The sequence below is a fragment of the Anas acuta genome, chromosome 23 (assembly GCF_963932015.1).
Source record: "Anas acuta chromosome 23, bAnaAcu1.1, whole genome shotgun sequence".
Taxonomy (NCBI): domain Eukaryota; kingdom Metazoa; phylum Chordata; class Aves; order Anseriformes; family Anatidae; genus Anas; species Anas acuta.
Window position 1 is genome coordinate 3,841,021 of NC_089001.1, and position 15,116 is coordinate 3,856,136.

A 15,116-nucleotide genomic window follows, 5' to 3' on the forward strand; every position below is an offset into this window, starting at 1 on the left:
CGTAAACAGACGATTACTTTGTGACGCTTAATAAATCCCCTTTTTGTTAAGTGTATGTTTGTAAGCAGAGCTTTCACCTGTGTCTGTGTTGTGCGTGATTATAGCTGCAGTGCTTTCTTCTGACAGTGTGTATTTTTCATCCAGTTCCTGCCCTACCTTTATCATTTCACCTGTCTCTGCCTCCAATTTCCACCAACAGAACCTTCCCTTTTCCCTTTGGATGCCAGTAGCTTGCTGAAATACCTAGAAGTACTTCAAGTTAAGAAATAGCAAGCAAGAAAAGGAACCTTAGGAATAAAATACCAAACATATTTCCCCTGGGTGACAGCCACGGATTCCACTGACGTGTATTTTAAGGAATATGTTTTCTCTGCTACTTCCCCTAGCCTGGGTCATGCTGCTAAACATCACTGTCAGAATCTCTTGCCCAGCACTCTTTTTGACTGAAATCTGACTCTATTCAAAACAGAGATTCATAACACTGAAAAAACCTATTCTGTGGAAAAATGGCACGTTATGTTTTGACTGGCTCATTACGAACACCCTCAGCTGCTTGCATAGTAAAGAACCTGTCATGATTGATTTGATCCTTGCAACAAAAATCCGAGAAATATGCTTGTTTAAAAGGTTTCTAAGCCAGCATATGAACTTAAATAGCAATTTCTTGGATTTTTCATATAATCTCATGATTTATAAGATTATTTCAGGACACGGGATATTTCAGAAGACTCAGTTTTAGTGATGAAGGAGAATATTTTGGCAATCAGACTGGCCAGTACTTTGTATCCAGGAATTTCAAAGCAATGAAAAGTACAAATCCTGGTGTAAGGAGAAGAAAGAGTATGCATTTTTTATTTTTTTTTTCTCCCCATGTTCTTCTTTGCACAGGAAGGGCAGAAAAATGGGCTTTCTTTCTAAGTCATCTTTTCAAAAAGCACCAGGGAGACCACTACAAAACAGCAATGACTTTCTGTTTATGCACTTTACAGTAACAAGGCTTTTCCATGTAAAGGGTCTAAAATACTTTGTTCAGAATACAGCTCCAGGACAGGAAAAAATGTGAGAGTTAATGGGTTTGCTCAAGAAACCAGTCTGGGCTGCACCTGTGCTCTGTTAGTTGCCCCCCAGGTGCTGCCCATGATTGTTCCTGGCCCCTATAAAAAGCTTCCCAGGAGCTTTGGGGAGGTTTCTGCTTGTGCTGCAGCCTGGTGCAGGGAGCTGAGAGGTGCTGTAAGGGTCCCTGGGGTCCCTGCTGTCTTCAGGATTACAGCTTCAGAGGGCAGCAGGTATTTGGCTGGGGCTAAGTCTTTTAGTGGTAAGAGTCTTGATGTATGTTTTGGGGTTAGGAGCTTATAAATAAGGCTGTATTTTAATTTTCCAGTGACCCAGGGTAGGAAGGGTGCTTGTTCGAGTTCTCTAGCTCTCAGCTCCTAGCTGCAGTGCTGGTGGGGCTGGGTGGTCCTGCAGGGAGCTGCAGAGTCCCCTTGCTTCTTCCTATCTCCAAAAACCTGTGGGGGAGCTGGTGAAGGCTGGGGAGACGCAGACATGGTGTGTCCGGCAAGTAATGTAATAAAACGTAATGCAATAGCAATGTAATAATGTAATAAAAGCCCGGAAAGAGCACTGCTGAGCGGTGCTGGCGGCACAGAGCAGCACACCATGAGATGTTCCTCCCGTCTGCTGGCAAGCGTGATGCTGTTTGTGCTGGCTGTGTCAGCTGCAGGAGAAGAGATGATAGCCAAACTGGTGTAACCTGCTGGGGTGAAGCTTCTTCCTTTTAAGCTAAAATACTGGAGTGCACCTGAATCAGCAGAATGGGCTGGTGTGGGTTCAGCAGCTCCAGCCAGGCAGCAGGCACCAAGGTCTGGGTGCGTGATTGCAGCCCCCCCAACATCAGCTCAATCCAAAATGCCATGGTTTAGTGCAGGAAGATTCCTGAGTGAGCTCAGGAGGTCCTGTTTAGCCTTGTCTGGAGTTCATTTTTAAGCTCATTGGCATTGTAACCCTGAGTTTTCAGTCCCTGTGGTTGAGAGCTCCAGGCATCTGAGCACCTCACCCTGCAGCTGCATGGACATCCTGCCCCCTGCCTACCATTGATCCTCCCCTTTTCAAAGCCTCAGTGTGATCTTTTTTTCCTCCCTTTTGTGCCCAGAAGGATGTGATAGAATAGCAGGAACCCAAATGCCACCAATATTCAAGGTATGGTCTCATTGTGTACATTTTTCCCCTTCTGTCTGAATGAGCCCAGGGTGTTGCACATAGTGGTCTCCAAAGTCCTGGTGCCTGTGTGGGCTGGAGGTTGGTGGGGTTCAGCTCTGGTGGCTGTCCCCTGCCCTTAAAATGGTTGTGGTAGCAGGTCACATCCCTGGGAGGGTTATTTATAAGGTTGTAATTGGTCAAGGGCTTCTTTAGCAGGAAAATGGGTATTTTCCATTAAGTGAGAACCTCTGTACAGGTGGAAGGATCAGAGAAATAAAAAAAAAAAAGCCTAAAATATTTTTTTTAAAGGCCCAAAAATGCATAGGGAACAGTCTTATTTCCTTAACTTTCATGGTTATTTCCAGCCACTCGTTCCTGCACGAAGCAGCACGCTCCCTTTGGAGCCGTTCCTGGCAGGGGGATCGCGCTGTGGAAGCGTTTGTTCTGGGAAAGCAGCGGCACAAATGTGGAAAAGATTAAAGCGGAGGCTTTTACGTCAAAATCATCCGAAGTGGGCATGGGTGGTTTAAAACTCGGGGAAATCGCTTCGGAGCAGATAATGCTTATTTTTTTTTGTCAGGAGGGGAATTAAAGGAGAGGCCTAGACCTCTGGTCTCAAGCTGGGCCCTGAGGGTGTGTGGGAGGCCTTGGGGTGCCCGGGGGGGACTGTGGGGCCCCACTTTGCCCCATGGGGCTCCCAGTAGGGTGGGATGGGGTGCCTCCACCCCCCGAGGGTGGGCAAAGCAGTGGCACTGCCACCCTGTGGGCTTGGGGGGGCTCAGGCACCCTTGGGTGCAGTGTGGGGCCATGGCAGGGGGGAGGATTGGGGGCACACCAGCTGTTAATTTGGGGGAGATTCTGGGGTTTTGAGGGAAAGTGTGAGGTAAATTAGATAATCTAGAGGGAATAAAGGTGAAATTTGTGCTTGGGGGGGAGGAATCTGGGGTAATATATAGGGTGCAGAGTGAATGTTATGGAGGGGAGCTCTGAGGTAGTGAGGACAGAGGTGACATGCTGTAAGGAAGAGCTGAGGTAATTTAAAAGGACAAACTTTTTTAAAATGAGGAAAATAGAGGTAAGCTAGAGGGGGGAGAGGTTACATCCTCGGTGGGAAAAGCTGAGGTAACTTAGAGGGAGCAGGGGTGATGTTTTGGGGTGGATTCATCTCAAAAGCTGTTAGTTCAGAGAAAAAAATCGGATGTTTGATGGCATGATTTGGTGTGGTGTTGTCACCGTGGGGTGGAGCTCTGTGACAGCCGGCAGGTGTCCTGGTGTCCTCTGCTCCCTGCCTGGCCTGGGACTGGGAGGAGAGGGAGCTCCTGCACCAGCTGTAGCAGGGGATTTGCACAGAAAATGGGACCCTTTATTTTAAAGTGCTCCATGGATGATGTGGTGTTACACCTGGGAGCTTGCGTTTGATCCGATGCTGATTTGTAAATGGCTCCGAGAGCCTCTACCTGCCAAAATACTGGCACAGGTCAGCAGGCAGCGAAGTGATGGGGTGTCCGTGGGGTTGTGCATACTTGGGGTGGCACAGCAGCATTTTTGGGGCCAAAGAAGCTCTTCTCAAGAGTTTGGATGAACCTTAAGAAGGTGAGTGAGGGACAGCAGCGACGGCAGTGCCACAGCCCCTTCCCAGGAGGTTTGGTTACACACCAATACAAAGCTGTGCATATAGCGTGGAGTAAATTGTTAAGCTGTTAGGAGCAATACACAGATTAATAAACCAATTAAATTATCTTAAAAGAGTGGAGTAAGTTAATTGTAATCAAGTGCTAACTGGCAGGATCCCAAACTCCATTAGGAATAAATGCTGCGCCAAGTGGCAAGGAGCTTCTGACTCTGAACACGATCAGCTAAGTAGCTGAAGCTCCGTGGAGAGATTGCTTCTGGTAAACAAATATTTGGGAGCATTTACTTCTCCCAATAAAGGCTTTTAAGAAATTGCAGATTTAATCTTCATGTATTACCTTTACTTGTTTATTTCCAGTAATGGCACGGAGCTGTACAGCGAGTGGCTGCTCTGTTTGTCAGCTGTCAGCACCAGAGAGCAGCCTCTGAAAAGAGCAGCGAAGTTTGCCCCAGCATCTGCTGTCCCTGCCCAGCCCTGGAAAATAGGAAGGATTTGGGGAAAAAAAAAAAAAACTAGGGGTTTTTTTTGAGAATGACAGCTCTGATGGGAAACTCCTGGCAAAGTGTTTTGCTGTCAGTTAAGTGAGTAAATTGACATCTCTCGTGATGCTGAGGTGGGATTGTGCCAGGAGCAGCTCCTGCAGCGAGGACAGCTCTGCCTGCCCTGCCCGTGGGTCTAGTTCAATTCTAGTCCCATCTAGTTCAGCCTCTGGTTCCCTTCTCCATGGCATCCTGCCTTGGATGTCCTTATTTCCAGCTGTTTTGGTGCTTGTGGTTACTGAGCAGGCAGTGACTGCCAGCTGTGCTGCTGCCCCAGATGAAGTCCTCAGAGCGAGAAGGGCGCTGGTCTGTTTCTCCTTGCGTGTCGTGCTGCTTGGCCAAACTTCAGAAAAGTGCTAGGAACGAGTGCCTCAGCTTGTTCAATTACCCACGCATCACGTAAAGCAGCAACAGCTCGGAAAGGCAATGAGATTGTGGTGGGGAGTTGGCCTTTTCAGCATGCAGATGAGAGCTGTCTTTAAGGTTCATCTTCCTAGGTAAGTGGTGGTGGTTGGGTGATTTTTTCAAGTTAAGATTTTGATGTCACCTTATGGGTGACCTCAACGCAGATGCTCAGATTTGACAACAGAAAATATGGTTTACTGATGTTTTTTGAAGAATTCCAGGTTCATCTTGGAGTTAATTTTCTAAGTTTAGGGTTACTAACAGCTTTATATGAACGGGTTTGTTCTAAATCTCTAACTGAACTTCCTCCAAAGCTGCCTGCTGTTGGTAATACAGCTCCAGAGACCTGTCCTTGGTGTCCCAGGGGTGCAGAGAGGCCTGGGGGGGTCTCCAGGGGAGCTGGTGTGCTGTGGGGCAAGAGGCTTGTGCTGCCTGGAGTGGCAGGAGGGTGGTGTAGCTGCAGACAGCAGTGTTTTCAGGCTCTTGATGTTGTGCTGCTGTTGGAAATGATCTTCTGGGCTGCAACATAAATGAAGTGAGTGGGATCGTGTTTGCTGGAGGGCCTCGGAGCTGCCTCCTTGGTGCTTATTGTAGGACTTCAGGGAGTACATTGAAGAGCACCTGCACCAGCATCGCTTCTTAGTGGGCACCTGGTAACTCCTCCACTGCTACCAACAAGGTTTTTTTTTCTTTGATTTTTTTTACCCATGGCCTTGGGTTCTTGTTTACAGTAGCTCTGTGACTCTCACTTTGCTGACTGCAGTGGTAATTCATCTCCTAGACCTGTATTTCAAATCACAGCTGGACTGGATGGAAAAAAAAAAAAAGGCCATTTCTTCAGGATGTTTTTCTGTGTTGATGCCTGTGCACACAGACACGAAGTGACCCAGTTCCTGCCCCTGGAGGAGGCTGCAGAAGGGATGGGGAGAGGAACAAGCCTCCCAGTGCTGCTACGAGGCCTTCCAGTCCCAGACACAGACAACAATGGGCAAAAGCTCCCTGGGAAGCGCCTGGAAATCTCCCTCTGCTCCTGATAATTTGTTTTTATGGACAGGGAGGGATGGCTGAGTGACGACATGCAGCAGGAGTCTGGCTGTGGGGCCAGATGTGGCTGCAGGGACGAAGGCAGAGCCGGGCTCGCCGCGTGCCTTGGAGGAGATCCCACGGGGCGCTGGGGGGGCTGTGATGTCCCCTGTCACTGCAGTGTCCCCAGGGGGCTGTGTGGGGCCTGGGAGCAGGGGGATCTCCTGGCTCAGCCCGGGTACACGCTCCCATTGTCCCAGATAACAATGGGGGAGCTGAGCAAGCGCCGCAGCCGATGACACAACCCCGAGCTCGGGGAGCAGCTGGCTGGCAGCTAAAGGGAAGCTCTGTGCGGGTTCCCCCCTCTCCTGCCAGCCCCCAGCCTTGGGGAGAAACTGAGCTCTGCCCCCAAGCTGGACAAACCCTCCTGTCCTTATTTAATCCTTCTCCTCCCAGGGTGAGGAGCTTCCCGGCTGGGCTGGAGCTCGGGGGACCCAAATTCCTGCAGGGAGCCGCTTCCAGCGGCTGCGCCTCTCTGCGTGGTGAGAGTTAACCTCCTGGCTGATGGTTCTTCATAAATAAGCAATGCTGGTAAGCAGTTTCCACTCCTGAAGGCCCCGCAGGTAGGAGGAGAAAGTGCAGGGAAGCCATTTCTGTGTTCTGCAGCTTGCATTATTCATCGCTTTTGGGACAGAGAGGAGAAAGCTGGGCAGGGGATGGGGGCAGAAGCTCTGAGCCCATTTCCCTGCCTGGCACCTTCCTGCAGGTAAGGGACCCAAATCTGCAGATGGAGCTCGGAGCTGCCTGCCAAGCCGAAAAGCTTTGTCAGCCCGAGATGTTCCCCCTTCCCCTGGGGCCAGGTCTTCCAGTAAGCCCTGCAGCGAGCAGCTCTCCCATCCAGCTGCTGTGTGGGGAGAACCAGCCTGTAAAACCAGAGCTTTGGTATCATACACATTTTAGGTTATCCGCTATCTTTAGCAGTCAGTATGGGTTACAGTTGCACAGTTTCTAGCCATCAGTATAGCTTATTATACAGAAATCTTAGTAATCAGCATGGCTTCACTATTATCTAGGATTTTTAGTCACCTTGACCCTCTGCAGATCAGGCCAAATGGTTAATAATCAGCACTATGCAATAATCATTAGCTACGTGCAGGATTGGGTGAGAAGTGCAGGAGTCACTGAGTCCTCAGATGGTGGTGGTGATGCTGGCCCTGACCTGCAGGTCTCCAGCAGCAGTTCTGGTTGAAGTCAGCCTTGCAGCTGCTTGATTTTTTTTGATATTTTATGAGCAGGTGCCACCACATCCCAGCCTTTGACAGCTCTGCTGGGGGAATGCCCGGGGAGATGGTGGCAGGGAGCTTTCCTCTCCTGCAACAGGGGTCCCCAGGTCCTGGTGACAATGCTGGTGGATGCATGTTCTCATTGCAGTGCTAAAAATGGAGAAGGAGGTGGTGTGTGATCAGCCAGCTTCCATATGAAGTTTCTTTTGCCTTGCAAGGTGGCGGTGGTGTGGTTAACCACACTGGCAGGCGGTGCTGGTGCCAGGAAGGGGCACAGCATCCCTGTGCTGGGGTACGTTGTGTGGCTGGGGGGTGCTGAGCGTGGTGTCCCCAAGCCTGTGCTGCAGCAGGAGCCCTGCCCGCCCCGTTTCTGTGGCACACAGGGAGGGGGGAGCGCAGTCTCCTCCACCCCTGCTCTGTGCAGAGGCACCGCAAAGCCCAGGGGCTTCGTATCTGGGCCGTGCTCCATATAACATCCACGGGGCTTCACCAGGCTCCCGGGGGCTCTGCTGTCTCTACAATCAAGGGCAAAGCTCTTCTGCAGCCTCCCTCAAAGATGGGGAGGGGAGGGCCTGGGTTTTGCGGGAAGAACCACGCATCCTTCGCTGCCCTCTCCAGCTCTGCTGCCATGGGGGTCATTTTTTTCCATCCGTGCTGCCAGATTTGCTGGTGCTGGTTCCAAGATGCCCCCCTCACCCTTCCATCCCTCCACTCCCCAGCTCTAATTTCCCTGTGGGGGCTGCTGCTGGGGCAGCTCATCCTGCTGGCAGGGTGTGCGCCAGCCCCATGGAGTGCTGCTGTGCCATAATCCCTCACCATAATTCCTCACCAGGAGGGAGAGGGGCTTTCTGCTCCCCTGGGGAAGGCTGAGCACCCGCCTTCCTGCAGGAAGGGCACCTCCTGCAGCCGGACATTTTTTGGGGCAAGGCCAGCTTTTAATTGCTGCAGCAGCGCCAGACACCCGAGTCATGGTGCTCCTCGGTGCCTCTGCTCCATGCCTGGTGTCTGCCTGCGCTGCTGGGCTGCCTCTGCCTGTCTGCCTCTCTTCCTGCTCCCTCTCTGCCTGTAGCTATTAAATTTTCTCCTCTTCACCCCATTCATTCCTTTAGCTTTATTCTGTAGGGCACCCCTGCATTTAGGTGTGACTGGGGGACTCATTTTCTCTGCTTTATGGATGGCATCCAGGCTGCTCTCTGCAGCGAAGGGACCGTCCAGCTGGAGAACCTCTGCAAGGAGCCTTCTGCAAGCACCTCGGCAGGATGCTTGCTGCCAGCACTGCCCAGAAACTGCACAATCATGCCTGCCTCCACAGCACCGCCGCCAGCCAGAGATTTAGAGGGAGCTGATTTCTCTCACAAAGGGTGCCTGAGCAACTGTGTGTCTCCAAAAGCAGCCCTCTGAGCCCCCTCCATCGGTCTGTACTATCCCAGCTCATCAGGGTCATCACATTCATGTGTGCAGACCCCTGGTCTGGCTCCCTTCACTACCCCCCTGCCCCAACAGCCAGGGCCAGGTCTCCACTCTGCTGCTGGCAGCACCTGGGGAAGTCTGGGACCCCTTTGGGGCAGCGTGCCTGCAGCCTGCTTTGTGCCCAAGCAGCTGGTGGCGAGGTTTTGTGGGATGAGCAAAAACCCCCCCAGCACAGCCAGCTTGCAAAAAATCAGCACTCGGATGTCACCTGGGATCAGGTTCTGCTGGGGCAGAATATGACTTTTCATCTCAACTTTCACCCTGCCAGCCCTTTTTGCAGAGCCTGGCTGGGGGGACTGGGTGGAGGTGAGGATGAGGCAGGCCACCCTGCTTGCACTGCTCCTTCCTGGGGTGCCTCAGACCCCAAAAACTCAGGGTGAACAGCTCCTCATGCTGCTGTCACCTCCACCTTGCCCAAGAACAGGGCAGAAGCATTTTTCAGGGATGCTGTCTGGGTCCAAAGACATTTTCCCTGTGCAGAAGCAGCTCTGCTTATCCATGGGGGGCTGCGTGGGATGAGTCTTTATTTGCCCCACCAGCTGTGGGGCTAAAACATGAGAGGGGTGGGTGCCTGAGGGCATCACAGAGAGCCCCCACTGCATCCCCTGCAGGGAGGAGAGCTGCTGCAGGGACCCCGATTCCTACATATTTGGGGTGGGGGAGCTCTGCTGTTCCCCAGCCCAGGCCAAGCACCCCCACATTGCAGGGGGGGCGGCGGCTCTTCTGCCAAACGCAGTTCCCATGGCGATGGGGATGCGCCCCCCACATCCTAACCTGCAAAATCCCCCACCGGGGGGGGCTGCCCTCACCCCCAGCACCCCAACCCGCAGCCGGGATGCTGAGGGGTGGGGGGCGAAGGTGTAGGTTTGAGGCCGGGCTGCCAGAACTAGGGACCCCCCCGCACCCTCCCCCCCCAAAAAAAAATCACCGCAGGGCTGGGGGCTGAGCCTCGGTGACGCCGCCCGGCCCTGATTTGCTGGGGCCGCCCGGCCGGCCCTTCCCAAACTGCGGGGAGCTCCGCGCCGCCCCCAGCCCCGCCGGGAGCCGCGGGCAGCAGCGGGCAGCAGCGCCGGGAGGCGGCAGCGGAGCCCCCCAGGTAGGCACCGGCATCCCCAGCATCACCAGTCCCACCAGCATCACCAGTAAGCGGGAGGGATGCAGCCCCCCCGGGGGTACCCACCGCCGGTCCCCGTGCGCGCCCTGGGCGCAGCGCTGCAGGGATTTGGGGGGCGACGCAGGGGGGGGTCGGGGAGATTCGGGGGGTCGGGGGGCGATGCAGGGGATGCTCTGGGGTTTTCGCAGCGATGCTGGTGCCCCCCCCTCCTTCTCCTTTACCCCCCAAGCCGTCGGGATTGCGGCATTCCTCCTTGGGCACGCCTGCGCGCACCCACGCACCCACCCGCATCCCTGCAAGGGCGGCAGCTCCTGCACCAAGCCCAGGCACCCCCCGCCCTCCTCCTCGCAGCCCCGCTTTCTCTGTCAGGTTTTTGGGGCTCAGAGTTTCCCGCATCCCCATTTTTCCCCCGGTGTCCCCACCCTCGCCATCCCCAGAGCCCCAGCTGCGACCCCACAGGGGTGTCCCCCCCCCCCCGGTGCCACCGCCCTTGTGAGCCCCATCCCCGTGCACAGCTGGCTCAGCTCCTGCTGGGGGGGGAGAGGGGGGCACAGGGGGGCAAAAGGCTCGCAGACCCTAAACCTGGAAGATCTGCGTGCTTTTGCACATGGGTGGGAGGCAGCCGTCCTCTCGGGGAGCTCATCTGCGCTGCGTTTGCGGCTGCAACCTGGGCAGAGTCCCAGGATGCTCAAGGAGGAGCAAATCTGAGCTGGGAAAGGGTAAATTGAGGGGCCAGGGCCAGCTCGGAGGGTCCTGGAGGGGACGCGGTCTCCTCTGTCACACCTTTGTCCCCCTTTGCGACCCCTTGGTTATCGAGACCATGCAGAAGGGAATTTTTCTGCTTGGCCTGGGTTTGGGGTTGCAGATATAGAGGTCTTTCACAGCTATGGAATGAGCACATGGTCTTGGCATTTCCCCCTTTGAATGTTATGTGAAAGACCCAAAAAAATGCTAAAAAATGTAAAATCCAGCTGGCTGCGGTACTTCCAGCTCTTCCCTGGATGCTGAGCCAAGCTGCGATGGGGCACAGTGGGGCGGGTCTGCGCTCCCCCCGGCCCCCCTGGGGACCCAAAGGGGTGGCAGCTGAGCTCCCCCTCTCGGTGCTGGCCGCAGTCCCCACCCAGGAGGAGCGACTGCGGGGCGCTCGGCGCGTCCTTCAGCCCCGAGTTCTGCTCTGCTTCTCCCCCCCCCCTCCTCCCTCCTCTCCGCATGTCTGCGGCTGGATTCCCCGTGCGGTTGCCTGGTTGGGCTGCAAGCCTTTAATTGATTCCTTTCGGCCGCATCAGACCGCAGGCAGGGCTGGGGTTTGGATGGCACATCCACGAGCCCCTCGCCCTCAGGAGGGTGGGCGAGGGGCCAGGGACCCGGTAGCTGGATGCTCCCACCCCAAAACCTTCCCAACCCCGTGTCCGGGCAGGCTCCGCTTGGTCCCTGGGGACCCGGTGCCATCCTTTGGCCGTCTCAGCTCCCTGTCCGGCTGCTGCCTCTCCCTCCTGGAGGCTCTTGGCCCCTTTCCCTCACCGCATCGCAGTGAGTCATCTCTGCTGAGCTCACCCGCGGGGGGGCCAGGCTGGCGCCCGCACGAAGGGTCCCTCACCTGGCACCGTGCCGGGCGGGCAGCAGGGCGCATCCTGCTTTCTGCTGCCCGCCCCTCGGGCAGGGAGATTTTGGGGACAGATCACAAAGGTTTGGGCACGAGGGGGATCCAGGGAAGGAAAAGAGCGTGGCTGGCACCGCCTAAGGACGCGGGAAGGTGATGCTGGTGGGCACGCAGTGCTCAATCCCCATCCCTTCCCCGTGCAGCCAGCTGCAGAGCATCGTCTGTGCCACGGTGGGGGCCTCGCTGATCGCTTCTCTCCCCCTCCCCAGGCTCATCTCTCGCCGGCAGCCTCCCCCCGGGCACCTGATCAGCGGAAAGATGAACCCCACCGTGGGCATCGCTGTCATCCTGACAGGTAGGGCTCTCGCTTGGGGTGGGATGCGGCACCCACGGGGCCGGGAGGCTGCTCGGGTGTCCCCGCTGCTCACTGTCCCCCCCGTCCCCACCCCTTGTCCCAGTGCTCCAGGCCGCCCAGTGCCAGATGATCAAGGACCTGAGCGCCTGCCTGCTGGGCCAGAGCCTGCGGGTGGACTGCCGCTACGAGAACAAAACCAGCAACCCGCTGACCTACGAGTTCAGCATCACCAAGGACAACAGGAAGCACGTCATCCACAGCACCATCAGCGTCTCCGAAAACGTCTACCGGAGCCGCGCCAACGTCACCATGCACAAGAACCTGGTGTGCCTCTACCTGCAGAGCTTCACCACCAGCGATGAGGGGGTCTACATGTGCGAGCTCAAGGCCACCAACGACTACACCGGCAACCAGATAAAGAACATCACCGTCATCAAAGGTGAGAGGGGCAGACCCCTTCCTTCTCTCCCGCCCCTCGGTTTGGCAGGGCCAGCCAAGAAAGCCCCAGCCCCTGTGGTGTCCCCAAAGGCCCCCTGAGCCCTGTCCATGTCCTGCTGCCCACCCCCTCGCCCCTGCTCTCTGGCACAGGCAGGGTTTGGTGTTCCCCGGGGTCTCTGCATCCCCAAAAGCCTCCCTGCTCCACGGGCACAAGGTGGGAATGGGCAGTGGGGCAGGCTGGGCTCGCTGCATTGCTGTGCCGGGGTCCCAGCCGCCCCGACCCCTGCTCCCGTGGGGTTTCATCTCTTCTCTCCCCGTTCCCCATCCTCGCAGACAAACTGGAGAAATGCGCCGGCTTCAGCCTCTTGATCCAGAACACTTCGTGGCTCCTGCTGCTCCTCCTTTCCCTGCCTCTCCTGCAAGCCGTGGACTTCGTGTCCCTGTGAAAGGATAAAAAAAAAAAAACAACCAACAACAAAACAAACCACCCCGCGCCCCCCACGGAGCACCCCAGCCAACCCGCCTCCCCCGCCAGAGCGCAGCCCTCGGAAAGAGCAGATTTGGAAGAAACGAAACCTCTCTCTATGTTATCTATGTAGCCGTATATCTAACGCTAGCCACCGTCCTGTGCTGAGACCCGCCGGCACGCGCGCGCGCACGCCCCGCTCCGAAGCATGGTGGCTCCGCTAGGCAGCGTCGCTTCTCCCATCACACCCTCCCCTTGTGCTGGTTTTGCTGGGGCACCAGAGCCTCAGCCCGCTTCTCCCACCCCTTTTCTTTCATTATTTTTTTTTTATTTTATATATTTTTCCTTGGCCTGTTCTCAGCTGGGGAAAGACAGCCGGACGAGCAGGTAAGGGAGGGGACGGGAGAGCGCGGGGACGGGTCCCGGTGCTGGGAGGAGACGGGGAGGAGGCCACGTGCCAGCGGGGTGACTTGGTGGTTTCTCTTTGTTGCAGCCGGGTTGGAAGCGAGGCCCCCAGACACCGCCTTGTGCCCTGGGGCTGCCCAAGCCCGGGCACCCCCCTGGTCCTCCCCGGGGACCAGTCCTTAGCTGTGACGAGAGAAGTGCCGCCAGCACCCGCAGCGGAGGCCCGCAGAGCCTCTCCGAGCTAGCCACAGCCTGGCCAGCGCCCCGTGCCCCCAGGTGGGGAGGGGGCTCCCCCAGGGGACCGCCACTCCCCCACCCGAGCTCCATGGGGACGTCTGGGGGGTCCCTGTCCTTCCCCGTGGCACGCGCCCCCCTCTTTCTCCAGCCTCCCCATGCTGCAGGGAGGAGCTCCATGTGTCCCCCCCTGCCTCCCCGCTCCCTTCTCTACTGAAGTGAGGAAAAAGGGGGCGAAGGCAAGCCCAGCCCTTGGCCACCGCCTCAAGAAGGATGTTCCCAGGGGTCAGCGAGAGTGGAGAGAGGGACCCCAAGCACAGCCCCAGCCTTGTCCCCATGCCCCGCAGGACCTCAGGAGCCTTCGGACCAGGAGAAACCACGAGGCTGGCCCTGCGCACCCCAACCCAGGAGCGGGCAGGGGGCTGGGGAAGGCAGTGACAGGACCACCTGGCTCTGTGGGGTCAACCCGAGCCCTGCTGAGCTCCCCAGGCTGTGCCACGACGGCTGAGAGCCCTTCCCAGCGGCTGCTCCCCGCTCCTCGCTTTCCTCCAGGCACCGCGAGCTGCCCCCAACCCCGCTGCCCCATCCTGCCCATCCCTGCCCCTCTCGCTGCCTGCTTGCTTGCTGTCTAGTGCTGCCGAGGCCGTGCACGGCGGAGGTTCGGCTCACCCCGCTCCCCGGGCTGGTTTGGAGCTCCCCGGGGAGCACCGGGGCAGGGCAGAGCCCAGCCGACCGCGCGGACGCATTCTCCGGTCTCATTTATTATTTTTTTTTTTTGGTGAACATTTGTAGTTGTTTCCACAGCTTGTCGTAAAAAGAAATTCTGTTCAAAGGAGAAAAAAAAAGAAAAAAAAGAAAAGAAAAGAAAAGCCAACCCTACGAAAAGCAACAAGAAGAAGAACAAAACCACCTGTCCTCCGGGAGTTTTCCTCCGTCTGCACAATAAAAGCCTAGGTCGTGTGTTGGAGCCGTGGCCACCCGTGTGTGTGTGTGGGATGGGGCGGGGGGCTACGGGGGGCTCAGCACCTCCTCGGCAGCCCCAGCCTTGCGTGGAGAAGCAAGAGGTGACCCCATCCTGCCCTTTGGGGCACAGCCCCGTGTCCCCATTCCATCCCACCGACCCCATTGTGAGCTCAGGGCTGGGGCCGCCTGCGGAGCTGGGAGAGGGGCGAAGCGGGGTAGGTACCACCGGGCACCCCACGCACATGGGCACCTCCGGCACCCCGTCCCCATCCTGCCCCCATCCCCCTCGTGCCCTGCCCGTCCTGGTGGGGCCGTGCCCGTGGAGGCAGCCCCGGCCCTGGCATCCCACGGGCAGGGAGCGTGCGTGAGCGGTGCCGGGCGTGCAGGCGCGTCCCGGAGCTGTGCCAGGGTCCTTCCCCCGTGCCTGCTGACGTGCGTGTTGCGTGCGCCCGTGTGATGCCCCTGGGGATGCCAAGGGCTCTGGCAGCTCCTGAAGCAGCCGGGAGCAGCCACGTGCTGGATCCCGGTGCTGCCCCAAGAACCACGGACTGTGGGGTGGGTTCGGGATCAGGGCTGTGCCACCGCCCCTCACGCCGCTGATGACCCCGCAGCAGCCTCCCGGAGTCACACCCAGGCGCGGACGCCAGCCTCACGTGGCCCTCCCTGTTTCGGGGCTGGAGCCGGGCAGGAGGCAAATGCCAGCCTAATTGCAGCCCGCCTAATTATCGTCGGCAGGTGCTGGCTGAGTCACGGCCACCGAGGTGCCGGCTCACCGCGAGGCTGAGCCGCCCTGGGTGGGTCAGGCGTCAGGGAGCGGAGCTGGGGGTTGTGCCCTGGCGTCCCCCCGTGTCCCTCAGTGTCCCCACGGGGGGCAGAGGGTGCTCCCAGCCCACTCCTGCTCTGCTGCAGGCCAGGGGGGGCTTCTTCTCCCCGTGGCTTTTCACATCAGGGAGCAAAACGCAGACCACCTCCCCTCCTGGATTTCCACC

General features: G+C 57.1%; 1 protein-coding gene and 1 long non-coding RNA gene across 3 annotated transcripts in view; both read left to right on the forward strand.

Moving 5' to 3' along the window:
- Positions 1–12,531, forward strand: part of THY1 (Thy-1 cell surface antigen) — a 70,214-nt gene extending 57,683 nt beyond the window's left edge. The window contains exons 1-4 of one of the 2 annotated variants that reach the window (XM_068659474.1): positions 9,494–9,648; positions 11,536–11,621; positions 11,725–12,060; positions 12,393–12,531. In XM_068659474.1, coding sequence (XP_068515575.1) covers positions 11,585–11,621; positions 11,725–12,060; positions 12,393–12,505 — 486 coding nt within the window. In that variant the 5' untranslated portion in view covers positions 9,494–9,648; positions 11,536–11,584 and the 3' untranslated portion in view covers positions 12,506–12,531. Of the gene's footprint in view, positions 1–9,493; positions 9,649–11,529; positions 11,622–11,724; positions 12,061–12,392 lie in introns of those variants that run through there. The other variant, XM_068659475.1, reaches the window with a different exon arrangement.
- Positions 1,190–2,704, forward strand: LOC137843816 (uncharacterized). The gene is made up of 3 exons (XR_011089706.1): positions 1,190–1,286; positions 2,153–2,199; positions 2,565–2,704. It is a non-coding gene; the product is annotated as an uncharacterized lncRNA (long non-coding RNA).
- Positions 12,532–15,116: the final 2,585 nt, after the last annotated feature.